Genomic DNA, 14,124 nt, shown 5'->3' with positions numbered 1-14,124 from the left:
TGGCATTATGTCTCCACTTACACAGAAGACATGTAGTAAATACCTAGGTTACTAAATTCATCATTCTTAATAGCTGGCTAACATTATTCTAAGGAACTCAAACATTTTCTGTATTGTAAAGCAGAATCAGAATGTTTTACTAAACACCACGTCAAACAAACAGTTGAATGTAGATTATCTGAAACGAACCTGTGTAACTTTCATCATCATCAGACAAAGGCACCTCTCTTTTTAGCAGCAATTCCAACTCCTCTGTCTCTGCTACATCCACTGGGCGCTCCCCGTGCTTATTAGCTTGAAATGGATTTCCACCATGACGAAGTAACAGTTTGACTATCTGCAATATTAAACAGTAGGAAGATTTAGTCTCTTCAGTGTTCGTGTCATTTCAACCATTCTCTTGAAAACACATATCCTTCTGCCTCATCTACTCTGCCTCTGTTCCTCAGTGTCTGTCTATTCTAAATCATGATTACTTTCTTCAAGTTCCATTTTCATTGCCATCTACCCTCAATCTGATCTTATCTACTACAAAGATGTTTCCTCCTTAAAATTTAAGCTGGGTTATTTGAGCACTAAATCAGATCATTTTTCTTCCTGTTCCATCATCTATTCAACAAATATTTACTGAGTATCTATTAATGAGCACTGCTCCAACTTTTGTAGATAAATCCATGAAGAAGAATAACAAGCTTCTTGGCCTCTTAGAATGTATATTCAAAAGGGAGTCTCAAAAGAAGTATTATCCTTTTGTTTAAGGTTAATACCACTACTAATGCTCTTAATCATCTTCTTTCCCAACTTCTAGGAATTTAAACTGTTAGGAACAGACATGGATTTATTCAGAACTAATGAATCTTTTTTTAAAAGTAGGCTTCAGGGTGCCTGGGTGGCTCACTCGGTTATGTGTCTGACTCTTGGTTTCAGCTCAGGTCACGATCTTGAGGTTTTGTGAGTTCAAGCCCCATGTTGGGCTCTGCACTGGCAGGGCGGAGCCTGCTTGGGATTCTCTCTCCTTCTCTCTGCCCCTGCCCCACTCACATGGTCTTGGTCTTTCTCAAAATAAATAAACTTAATTAAAAAAAATAATAAAATAGGCCTCATGCCTAAACGCAGAGCCTAATATGGGGCTTGTAACTCACGACCATGAGATGAAGACCTGAGCTAAGATGCTTAACCAACTGAACCACCCAGGTGCCCTAGTTCTAATGAATCTTAGACTTTAAGGCCCTGACTTTCATGGTCCCATTACAGTGTCCTATATCTAATTTTGTATTCATTACTTTGACACAGTTCTTAAGCTCTCTTGTCTCCTACCACATACAGTAAACTTTGGGCTCCACAAAACCAGGATGTGCCTGGCTAGTTATTTCATTTCTTTTGTTTGTTGCTTATCTTCTTCCATGTTTTTAAACCTCTTTTTGATTGGCTTTCTTAGAAGTCAGTCTCTTTCATCTTAAAAAAAAAAATGGCAATAAAGAAATGAAACACGGATGAAACAAGAAATTGTTTAAACCTATATTCCCCTCCTCTAGTCAAATCTTTTTTCCTTCATAGTCAAGCTTCTGAAAAGATGTTCACACCCTTACGACCTTGACTTTTATGGCTCTTCATTCTTCTACCTGCAATGTCCCATCTTTCCCATGTTCATCAGTCCCATGAAATGGGATCTGTAAAGATCTAAGCCAATGATTGTTTCCCTAGGGCTCTGTCCTTGATTCACAGTCCCATGCTCTGGTCTACACCATCTATTTGGAGATCTCACCCACTCTGTTTGAATGTGATTGACAATTTGCAATCCATTCATTTATTTTCATTCTCTTGTTTGCTCTTTCTTAGCCCTCTCTCTTGAGCTCCAAACACAAATACCCTGGATATATCGATGAATATATTTGTATTTCAATGCAAATACAATAACTATGTATTGTATGTAATAAATATAATGCAACTACAATGCAATAGTTGAAACCAATAGATCCCAAATAAAGCTCATTAAAACATCTACTTTATCTTTTATCTATTTCTATTCTTAGTGACTAGCACCTATATATACCCAGTCACTGCAGCCAGAAAGCTGGGAGTCAGCACTGGCCCTTGTTTTTCACTGTAGTCTACATCAAGTATTATTAATCCTGCTTGCTTACAGTCTCTTCTTGTTTTCACCTTCTATTTCCATTGTGTGTTCTATATATACAAATCTATACTATAATTAATTAACACATTTCTCTACCCTTATTCTAGACCACAAACTTCATGTGAGATCAAGTATTTATTCCCAACACACAACAATGGTATTTTCTTGTATTTAGGAAATAAATGTCTTTTTAAAGAAACCTTATGAAACAAGATGTTGTAAATTAGGAATTCCTAACAAATGAAAAATAGGTAAGAAAAATTAAGACTCACAGTGAATAATGGAAAAATTTTTTCTGGACTATGAAAGAATAAACTATCAAGTTAGAAAATGTGAAAGATAAGAATGTATCAAAAAAACAAATAACTCATGATTCCAACTGTTAATATTTTATCCCTTTTGTTTGCTAATTTTTATCAAATTACACATGCTTACAATTTTAAAAGATCAACTAGCTTTTCAAGGCCACTGGTGAAGAACGACTATCTCCAAAATGTATCTCCACATATTTAAGTAACACACTTAAGTTTGCTTCTTCCATATTTTTCAGTTTTAGGCACTGCCTATTGTCTTACAATGTAAGATGTGGATTCAGCCGTCTGTCACCAACTCTCATCCTCTCCCCTGCCATACACATACATTTCCCTTCCTCCTAGCATTCTAACATAATTACATATGTATTTCTTGTGCATCATTAGGCCTAATAAAAATGTTGAGCCAAGTAGTGCTCTATGACTAAATTTCCGTTCTTACACAACTTTATTTTTCCCCTGTGGAGTTAACTGCCTTGATTTTTCATTTGCTTAGTTTTCTACATAACCATCTTTAATTCATCCCCCATTCTGCTACAAATACAGTCCTCTTCGATTCAGTATACTATCATTTTTTGTTACAGACTCCTTTCTCCAAGCCTTCTAATGTGCTCTAAAATGGACTGGTTGCTCTCTAAGATTTGCTTCCCAGCTGTCAGCTCCCTTCATCCTATAACCCCAGAAATACCCTTTCCTCAATTTTGTGTTGTGTTCTTTACAGACTCTTTTTTTTAATGTTTATTTTTAGAGAGAGAGAGAGAGAGAGTGCGTGCATGCGCAAGCGTGAGTGGGGGAGGGGCAGAGAGAGGGAGAGAATCTCAAGCAAGCTCCATGCTCAGCGAGAAGCCTGACTCTGGGCTCAATCTCATGACCATGAGATCATGACCCAAACTGAAATCAAGTCGGACACCTGACTAACTGAGCCACCCAGGTGCCCCAATCCTATCTTCTTTTTTGATTTACTCCCTTTATTTTGTTGAATCACCAACTCCAGAAAATTCCTGAAGAAGTAAATATTTTGAGATTTTTTTTACATGTCAGAAAATACCTTTATCTACATTAAAAAACAATTTTCCCTCCAATTCTGAAGGTATCACTCCATTATCTTCTAGCTTCTAGGGTTGTTAATGAAAAGTCTGATGCCATTCTGATTTTTTTTTTTTTTACCTTATATAATGATTTGTTTCTTCTCTCTGTAAATTTCAGGACATTCTTTGCCCCTGTTGTTCCGAAATTCCAGGATAATGTATCTTTTTTTTTAAGTTTATTTATTTTGAGAGAGTGAGCACACAAGGGGGTAGGAACAGAGAGTGAGAGGAAGAGAGAATCTGAAGCAGGCTTCACACTGTCAGAGGACCCAATATGGGACCTGAACTCATGAACCGCAAGATCACGACCCAAGCTGAAACCAAGAATTGGATGTGAAACCAACGGAGTCACCCAGCATCCGAAGGATAATATATCTTGATCTTGGTCTTTTTACATCCATTGTGCTGAGCATTCAACTGAATGCTTATAATTTGAAGACCCATGTTCCTTCAGTTCTAGGAAAATTTCTGGTTTTATTTAATATCCTTTCTGTTTTCAATGTTCTGCCTTCGAAGAACTCTTAAGATACTAGGTTTCTTAAAGTAATCTTTTTTCTCATTTCTGTGTCTTCACTTTTGTCTTTTTGCTTCCTAGTTTCTGGGAGATTTCTTCAACTTTATCTTTAATCCTCAAACAACTGACCCTTGAGCAACATGGGGGTTAGGGGTGCAGATTCCTGTGTAGTTGAGAATCCACATATTAATTTTTGACTCCCAAGAGCTTAATTAATAATAGCCTACTACTAACTGGAAGCCTTAGCAATTACATAGACTGTCAATTAACACATATTTTGTGGGTTTTTGTGTATCATGTGCTTTATTCTTACAATAAAGTAAGCTAGAGAAAAGTCAATGTTATTAAGAAACATTGCCTGGGTGGCTCAGTTGGTTGAGCATCTGTCTCTTGATTTTGGCTCACAGTTAGTGAGATCAAGCCCCGTGTCAAGGCTCTGTGCTGATGGTGTGGAGCCTGCTTGGGATTCTCTCTCTCTGTGCCCTCCCTCCCCGTCAAAATAAATAAATAAACATAAAAAAAAAAAAAACACACAAGGAAAAGAAAATACGTGTATAGTACTATACCATATTTGTCGAAAAAAATCTGCAAGGGGACCCATGCAGTTGAAACCTGTATTGGTCAAGGGTCAACTGTGCTCCATTTTTCATTTTTTACCATATTATTAACTTCTAGGAGGTTTTTTCCTTCACTCACTGTTCCTTGTTTAATGCATTCAGCTCTTACTTCATAGCTACAATAAATTCTTAACTCTTTGGGGAAGTTGATGGCTTTGGGGGAACTTCCTCATGGCATTATTTTGTCCTCCAAGTTCCTACATTTTTGTTTGCTTGTTTTGATCTTTATCATCTATATTAGAGACTTTTCTCAAATGCAGGTGGATCACTGGCTGTCCACACTTAAGAGTAAGCCACTAAAAAGACTTACTGAAAGTTTTGTTGGCATGGTTAGGACTTGTTGACAGATGGACTTCATGTTAGTGTGATGTAACAGGACCATTTCATCAGACTCCTCTCTCAGCTAGTTCAATTTCCTGTGGAGAAATCTTTCAACTCATGCCTAAAACTCTAAGCCTTACTGTCAACATTTTGGTTGTTGAAAGGAGGCTGGGTTCTTAACACTGGATATGTTTCACTTAGTTAACTTACACTTTATCCTTACTCTCAACTATTCTTGTGGTATGTCAGTCCAGAATATATGGTTTATACTTGCCAGGAAATCAACCTCTCATCATCTGCTGGGGTGGGAGAGGTGTAATCATATGGCCATGTAGGGTTAGGAAGGGGATAGAAGGGTCAAAAAGACTTTGATACAACTATCTTGTTTTCAGTCCTATCTTAATAGGCACTTCCAGAAGTACCAAGCACCACCAATTCCTGAGGTCTAGTCTTTGTGGGATTCTGCATTTGAATGGCTTTCGTTTCAATTTTCTTTGATTTCTATAAATCAGGAGTTAGCCAATGAAAAGTAATTTTTTATATTTTTTTAAAATACTTTAAAAAGGATTTATATAGGAGAATTAGTTCAAAGGAAGAGAGAGGGAAAAAAGAGGGTAGACAGAGAAAGTATGATGGAGGCGGCACATGGCCAGCAAAATCTAAAATATTTACTATCTGGCCCTTTAGAGAAAAGTCTGCCAAATCCTGTTCTAGATCAGTAACCACTCATTCTTCTAATTCTCTTCTCCCAAAATGTTGGTTTTCTTGTTTCTTCTTTTTTTGTCCTTGTGCATCTGTCATCTAGAATCTCCTCTTACTGTCATTTTAGGGGTTTGAGAAGGTAACTGAAGTAAAAACTTGTAGTTAATATGAATAATACTGTACTGTACATCTTTATAAGTTGAAAAATTTCCATTTTTAAGCTTATTTCCTTAGGCTAGAGCCACAGGATAAAAAAATAAATAAATAAAATGTAGGATCTTGATATTGCTGAAAACTTTCTACACCCATTAGGAAATAACCAGCAAATACATATTGCATGACTGTGATGAATCAGGGACAGGTGGTTAATTTAAACATGTTACAAAAACCCCAACCCAAATAATCTTCTACAGAACTTCCACATATGCAAATCATTATTTATTCCAGAAGGATTTAAAGGGGGTCCCGGGGTGACTCAGTTGGTTAGGCCTCCGACTTCAGCTTAGGTCATGATCTCACAGTTCATGGGTTTGAGCCCTGTGTCGGGCTCTGTGCTGACAGCTCAGAACCTGGAGTCTTCTTTGGATTCTGTGTCTCCCTCTCTTTCTATCCCTCCCCCATTCATGCTCTCTCACAAAAATAAAACAAAGCTGCTTAAAGCACAAGAGCCAACAAATATGAAATAAGTAAAAACGATGAAGTAAGAATGGACAGATATCTAAAACAGAACTAGAAATAAGGCAATCACAAAAGTATGTATCATGAAATACTATACACACTTGCAAAAGGTAAGCTAAAGATTAGATTCTTAGTAAGCTATGTTAGTCTAAATAATTTACAACAGGACAGAAAACTGCTATCTTTCAGCTTCTCCCACCCTGGAAATGTTTTATGGATGGCTGCAGTTGTCAGAGGTATTACTGAGTTAAAGAAATTTAATTCTTAGGTAGAGATTCATAATAAATGGTACAAATATACACAAATGAGAGTTTGGTGGCTCTCATTTCCCTCTTCCTTCTTAGGCACAAGTAAAAGAACAAGGAGAAAAAAGCTCTCAATAGCTCTGAATTGTGACTCCTACTATCCTAGGCATGTTGGTAGGAGGAAAAGCAAAGGTCTCTTGAAAGTAGCATGCCAGTCTCCCTCTGGAAAGAGACTGGAAATAGTGTTTGAGTCCCCGTAAGTATAGGAGCTCAAAGGTCAGCCTCTGGAAATATTTGCAGCTATGTGCACATTTAGAAAATTGTATTCACAGAAACATGTCTAACAAGGCATAATTCTTTAACATTATAGTTAGAAATTAGGAAATCTTATCACTTTAAAGAAAAACAATTCATCCTTGATAAGCTATCAAGAAGAATATCGTTTTAAAAAAAGAGCAAAAGGTACAATATTTAAATAGCAGAGCCAGAAAATAAGTCACTTTCTGATAAATGCAGTGAGAAAGAAATGTACCCTATATATTGTCAGGTCTTATACATTAAGTCTTTTTCTTTCTGCTTTATTCTCAGTTATGTATTCATCCATCCATGTACCATACATGCATGCATGCAGAACTCAGTAAGTGTTATATGTTAAGTCTTATGTAACAAGAAGCTCCAGGGGCCACTAACACAAATCCACACAAAAAGGCTGTATGCAGGGACGCCTGGGTGGCTCAGTCAGTTGAGCTTCCGACTTCAGCCCAGGTCATGATCTCGCGGTCCATGGGTTCGAGTCCCGCATCAGGCTCTGTGCTGACAGCTTGAAGCCCGGAGCCTGTTTCAGATTCTGTGTCTCCCTCTCTCTCTGACCCTCCCCTGTTCATGCTCTGTCTCTCTCTGTCTCAAAAATAAACAAACATTAAAAAATTTTTTTTTTTTTTTAAAAAGGCCATATGCATGCTACTCACAGTGCAGTACAGGAAACACACAAGTACATCAGTTAAAAAAAAAATGCTGGAATTGCTATATAGGTATATACAGGTGTATACAATGGCCAAGGGAGCAGAAAAGACTAGTCCAATGGTAAACAAAAACCAGTTCAGGAAAAACAATGTTTATACACTGCATTTTTTCTTTAAAATCAGAACTTCTTTGAGAATCATAAAAAATACCTTAGAGAAAAAAGTTAATGTGAAAAATAGCATTTTTAGGTTCCAAATTCTAGTTTCTAAAATACTTGAGTATTTTTGAAAAATAGTAACATAAAGGTAGCCTTTTAATCTTCTACCTCTGACATTTCTATACCATTTTAGATTTCAAGGTGTGTTTACATGCATAGTGTCTTTTTTCCTTCAAAATATCCCCTTTAGATAGGTATTATTTGTTATACAATTTAAAGACGAGGAAATGGAGATTCAGAGGAGAAAAGCCACTTGTTCAAAATCACACAGATAGTAAATTGGCCAGGCCACAAGTGAATTCGTATCTATCTATCTTCACTCCAAATTCCACTTTTTTCGTCAAATAGAGTAAAATGTGCCTTTTAAGACAGGCAGCTTGACACTGAAATTTTTATTGCATGTCAAAAAAGAAAATAGGGCACAGAATGTTTGCTGCTTAAGAGAACAAAAGGGGATTTTCTAGCAGAAAGGTATGAGAGGATATCAAAATGCAATCTAGGACATTATAAAGCATGTCCTATCTTTCTTATTAGAGTGGAGACTCATTAAGTAGCAACTCTCCTAGATCACTGAATCATCATATCGTTTTTGTCTTAAAAAGACATGGAGATTCCTCTCTTTTGGTCCCTTAATTTGGAGTCACATCAATTTAATAAACTTGGGTAGAGCAGGAGTTCTTATGTCAATGCCCTGCCACGCTCATGGAGAGGCTGAGGGTATTGAAATGGAACAGGCTACACAGTCTTAACAAGACACATCAGAAGCTTGTTTGCTTATTGTGAAGATTAAAAGAACCAATACGTATAAAGCATTTAGAACATTTCTTGTCCCATAGTGAAAATACAAATACTACCACGAGACATTAATGTAATGTAGTTCACAAAATAACACCACAAAATAAGAGATCAAAACAGACCAGTTATTCATATTTAGCTTCATACCCCAGCCATTTTATCATGTGAATACCGAGGATTTTTCTTACTGAGGAATTAGTAAAATCTGATCTCCATTTTTGTCACCAAGTTGATTTTTCCTATTATTTGACTTTGGGAAATATTCACTGAAGCCTATTGACTCAAAGAAGACAAATAAATGCAACTACCTAAAAATGCAGTTACAAGAACCTCAGATAAATAATTTATGTGACACTCCATTACCAAGTCTCCCTTAATATGAAAAATTTCAGTAGTTACAAATGTTTTTCAGATCAATAAGCAATTACATCTTCATTTGTAATGAAACGGTGCCACTTCTATGCACACTGTTCAAGTATTCCTCAAAGTAAATGTTACTCATGGCACAGTTTCAAGCAGAAGAAACTGCTGACTTCATGAAATTCAAAGTACAACAAGGTATTAAACCTGATGGTAGTGAAGACTAAGTGTTCATCCAGCTTGAAAAGAAATGCTCACTATAATCCCAGACTTGCTAAAGATAACCAAATCCTTTCCTTCTCTTCTTCAATCACCATCATTGGCCTACTCAATAGGAAAACCATGTGTGAGGCCATTTTTTAAAAGGGAATTTCCTGACTTTATAGGTTCACTTGGGATTAGGTCACCATGAAAAGAAAGTTTTACCCAAGTGTCCGGAGTCTGGGGTTCACACAGTGTTTGACTCTTGCCTGGAGAAACCTGAGAATGAATGGTTGACTGGATTTGCTGCTGATAAGCAGGGAGGGAAGGCAGTCATGGAAACAGATCTGCAGGCTCACTAGTGGTAGGGAATGGTATGTCTCCCTGAGTCCCACCTGTACTGTGCATTGGAGTGGAGAGGCAGCTGCAAATGGATCCACAGAGCCAGGTAGCAGTGCCAGGCAGAAGCTTCCGTCTGAAGGTTCTAGTGGATGGTGTGCACTGCTCAGATACCTTCTAAATGGACCAAGATGCTTATAACCCCAACTGCTGGGAGTGGCACCACTTAAGGTGTATGCCTCCTTGCCATCAGCAGCTTGCATTCACTGACTGATCCACGTGCACGCACATAGACCTAGCCCCTACCTCAAATCAGAGCAAACTCCGAAGTGCATCTTCGTATCAATGACTCCCTGTGACACTGGCTGAAGCTTTTGTTGCAGCTGCACAACTTCTTCCTTTGTTCTATCCTGCTGCTGTCATATCCTAACAGGTGTTGCTCCTGAGATCACATCCCTCTTTCCTCCTATCTCTGCAAGCACCTGCAAATTTCTGTCTCAGAATCCCAGCACCCAACCTATGGTACATAGAGTGGTCCTACGAAGCAAACTCTAAAAACTCTAAAACAGGATTTTTGAACTGAATTACACGTTGGCTGCCATGAGATCCTGGCATATGGTGGTCATTGTTCAAACTTTCAGGCCTTTGAGATGTACCAGGGAAGTACTAATTTTAATGATGGTGCTTCTATTCTCAAGCCTTCACAGTCAGGTGAATGCACCTTTTCCATCCCTGAAGAAGAGAAGTTTTTCTCAAAATGAAAGTAAGATTCTGGGTTTCGATAGTGCAGTGGAAGACAGTTTAATGGTATCTTACTGTAAGTCAGGAGAATTAAATGTAAGTTTCTCTAAGACAGAATGAGTTCAGAGTCTCCTCTTAACCACTGTCGAACAAAAACTCCTCCTCTGCTTGGCTTCTAGGAAGCTAGAAAAACATTCTTCTGTCATCCAGACAGGAAAGTAGAATATTGCTTTCTGGAGAAACTATCTATACCAAAAGAAGAACCTATGAATACTGACATTTAGGAGACTTTGACAAAACAGCCATCTTGTTCCACCAGACACACTACAGAAAAGCTCACCAGCCAACAGACTCTGTACATTACACATCTTGTCAGTCAGGCTTTTTTGAGCTTCAGTCAAATATGAATGACCAGAAGTTAACAGAAGATCTCTAATGTGAGAAATACACCACATCAGAGCAATGAGGATCTTGGGGAAATCCATGACCATGCAGGAAATAGAACAAACCATTTAATTAATGAAAGTTAAGATGGGCACCCGGAAACTAGAAATCTCGTGGAAAGACTGAAAATCCCACATGGGATTAATGGTTAAGTAATATTCCAGGATGGCATCTATGCCTCAGATCTAGAGAGCAACTAGTCCCAAAGAGATCAGGATACAAGATATCTTATATACAGGGATATGAAAAATCCCACAGGTATTTCTCAAAAATAATAAACTGATCAATGTGCTTTACCTTATTTACAGGCTAAATGAGTTTTATCAGAGAGAATAGAGAAGAACAAATATAGATGCATAGAAAACTAAATTAACAAAAGAAGAAAAGGCAATATATTAACCCAGATAATAAAACAAACAAAAAAAAATCCAAAAAAGAAAATACAATTATAATAAAGGCTAGTAAAGACTACATAATATAGATTCTGTGAATATCTGAACAGCAATAAAATCTTCTGCAGGAGGTCAAAAAATAAAAACTAAAAATTAAAAAGCAAGACACCTTCATCTTGCTAGAAATACAGAAGAAACACCTATGTTAGTTGTTTTGGCAGGGTGCCTGGGTAGTTCAGCCGATTTAGTGGCCGACTCTTGATTTCAGCTCAGGTTACGATCTCGTAGTTTGTGGGAGTGAGCCCTGAGTTGGGCTCAGTGCCGACAGTGTGGAGCCTGCTTGGGATTCTCTCTTCCCCCTCTCTGTCTCTCTCTCACACTCTCAAAGTAAATAAATAAACATTAAAAAAATAAATAAACAGTAGTTGCTTTTGGCTAAAAATACTGAGAAGTGGGGAGGAAGGGGAGGGAGCCTGCAGTTATCTTTAGAAGCTATAAGGTACTTTTCAACTTTCTAAACTATATCCAAATATTCTTTAATAGGTTTTCTCTTTACATAGTTTTTACTTTTATTTGAAACACAAAATCCTGCTTTTGAACCATTCCTAATAGTGCCCCAGACTGATTTGCTCTCACTGTAAGCAGACTACCACAATGCAATTAAGCATTAAAGACACTTAAAACATGAACTTCATTACAATAGAGATGGGCTTAAGCTTGGATATCAGCACGACAAAGATTGAAAATGCAAATGGATTTAAAACCTACAATGGTTCATAAAATTACATCAAAACAAATTAAACATGATGTTCAAAGGTGCCATTAATTTGTAAGCATATATAATCATGTTTGATTATGTTTTTATTACTATACATATAAACCATCTGAATATATTAAATAAATAATATCAGCTAACATTCAGGAATGAAGGTTGTAGAGAGAGAGACCATTAAATATTAATAAGTCTGAAAAATATAGATAGGGCAAGACGGTAAAATTTTCACTATAAGTAAAACCTGTTTTAACTGCTGCATCTAGCTATCTGACAGGAGAATGGCCTTGCAATAAAATTTTGCCAACCTGTTTAATTAACTATCAAGTTGAATAAATCTTATGTTTTAGATAAAACACTAAATTTGACTACAATATGAATTAGCAATTAGAAGGCAGGAAAAAGGGAAAATAAAATACAGATGAGCTCACCAAGCAACGGGTGAAATATGAGATGGTATGACGAAGAAGTGAACTAAATTACTCTGGGCTGAGTTAATATTTTGAAAATGTATATTGATTTTTCTATCATACTTACATCTCTGTGCCCACTACTAGCAGAATCATGGAGTGGAGTGTCATCATCTAATCCTTGTGTGTTAACATCTGCTCCAGCTGCTATAAGTATCTTAGCAACATCATAATATCCAACGTTGCAAGCTTCATGCAATGGTGTCCAACCTAAAGTTAGCATATTAATTTAACATATGGTTAATTTACACTAATTAAAAAAATATGTTTTATATACATAGCTGCATGAGTGAGATATATGGATTCTAATACACACAGTACTGAAGGAAAAAGGAATGATTAACAAGCTACTGGAAATAAACACCTAAGAATACCACCAATTTTACAGATTTATTTATGTTAATATTATTTCCACTGGGGCTAAATATTTTACCAAAATATTAAATTTTTAAGCTTATCCAATAAATATAAACTTGCTGTAATGTATAATAATCATCTGAACTATGGAAAAAGAATAGAAAAAGGAAAAAATTAGTAAGCTTCTTAGGGGATTTCAGCAAACAAAAGCCTCTATGTTTTAAGAGTTTTCATTTTTCCAAGACTTAATACCTACTTTAACTAAAATAAATTTATCATTACGATAACTTTGGTGATAGAAAAAAAAAGTTGTGTTAATGAAAGAAATTAGAAAACAAAAAATACAACACAGAAAATAAGCATCACCCATAATTCCAACACTCAGATATAAAAATTTGAATAATCTAGCCTAATTCTAACCTCTTTCTTAGATCTGTAATTTTTTTCTTTCTATTTTTACTATTACTTAATTTTTAAAGTTCATTTTGAGAGAGAGAGCGAGCAGCACAAGTGGGGAGGGGCACAGAGAGAGGGAGAAAGAGAATCCTAAGCAGGCTCTGTGCTAGCACACAGCTGACTTGGGGCTCAATCCCATGAATCATGAGACTCATGACCTGAGCTGAAATCAAGAGTCAGGCACTCAACTGAGCTACCCAGGTGCCTCTCTTTTTTTTAAATTTATTTTTTATTTTAGAGAGAAAGAGCGTGAGCAGGAAGAGGCACAGAGGGAGAGAGAGAATCTTAAGTAGGTTCCATGCTTAGCGTCCAGCCTAATGTGGGGCTCGACCCCAGGATCCTGGGATCATGAGCTGAGCCAAAATCAAGAGTTGGACACTCAACTGACTGGGCCACCCAGGCACCTCTCTCAGGTATGTAATTTTAAAGTAAAGCTGGGAAGGTTGTTTAACCCTCTTCTATTTACTGAAGTGAAAATAATCTCCCATGTCATTACACTTTTATACAACATAGTATAGGACTAGTTGGTACACTGTAATTTATTTAAATAAGCTCTTATTCCTGGGCATTTAGATTATTCTTATTTTTTTTAATTTTTTAATGTTTATTTATTTTTGAGAGAGCGAGCGAGCGAGCGCACGCACACAAGCAGGGGAGGGGCAAAGAAGAAGACACAGAATATGAAGCTGGCTCCAGGCTCTGAGCTGTCAGCACAGAGTCCGACATGGGGCTTGAACTCACCAACCATGATTATGACCTGAACCAAAGTCAGACACTTACCTGACTGAGCCACCCCGGTGCCTCCTGGTTTTTAAAATATTAAAAACAATGCTGTAACAAATATTCTTACAACTAAATTTTCATGCATATCCATATCTAAATATTTAAGTTAAGTCTTTAGAAGTGGAATTGTTAGATCAAAGTGCATTGTGTGTCTCATTCTTTAAAGGAGACCCTGTACATTGCCCTCTTCCCCACTCACACCAGAGAAATAAATTCCACGTGTA

The 14,124-nt window shown here is 36.9% G+C and overlaps 1 protein-coding gene across 7 annotated transcripts in view; it reads right to left on the bottom strand.

The window, feature by feature from the left end:
* ANKRD12 (ankyrin repeat domain 12) overlaps window positions 1-14,124 on the bottom strand; it is a 127,556-nt gene that overhangs the window by 48,198 nt on the left and 65,234 nt on the right. For all 7 annotated transcript variants that reach the window (XM_030292565.2, XM_030292566.2, XM_030292562.1 and 4 more), the window contains 2 exons: window positions 12,372-12,514; window positions 190-337 (listed from right to left, as the gene is read on the bottom strand). In XM_030292565.2, the coding sequence (XP_030148425.1) occupies window positions 190-337; window positions 12,372-12,514 (291 nt within the window). The remainder of the gene's footprint in view (window positions 1-189; window positions 338-12,371; window positions 12,515-14,124) is intronic.

The sequence above is a fragment of the Lynx canadensis genome, chromosome D3 (genome assembly GCF_007474595.2).
Source record: "Lynx canadensis isolate LIC74 chromosome D3, mLynCan4.pri.v2, whole genome shotgun sequence".
Classification (NCBI taxonomy): Eukaryota; Metazoa; Chordata; class Mammalia; order Carnivora; family Felidae; genus Lynx; species Lynx canadensis.
Note: the sequence above shows the minus strand (reverse complement) of the source record. Positions and strands in the feature narration are given on the sequence as shown.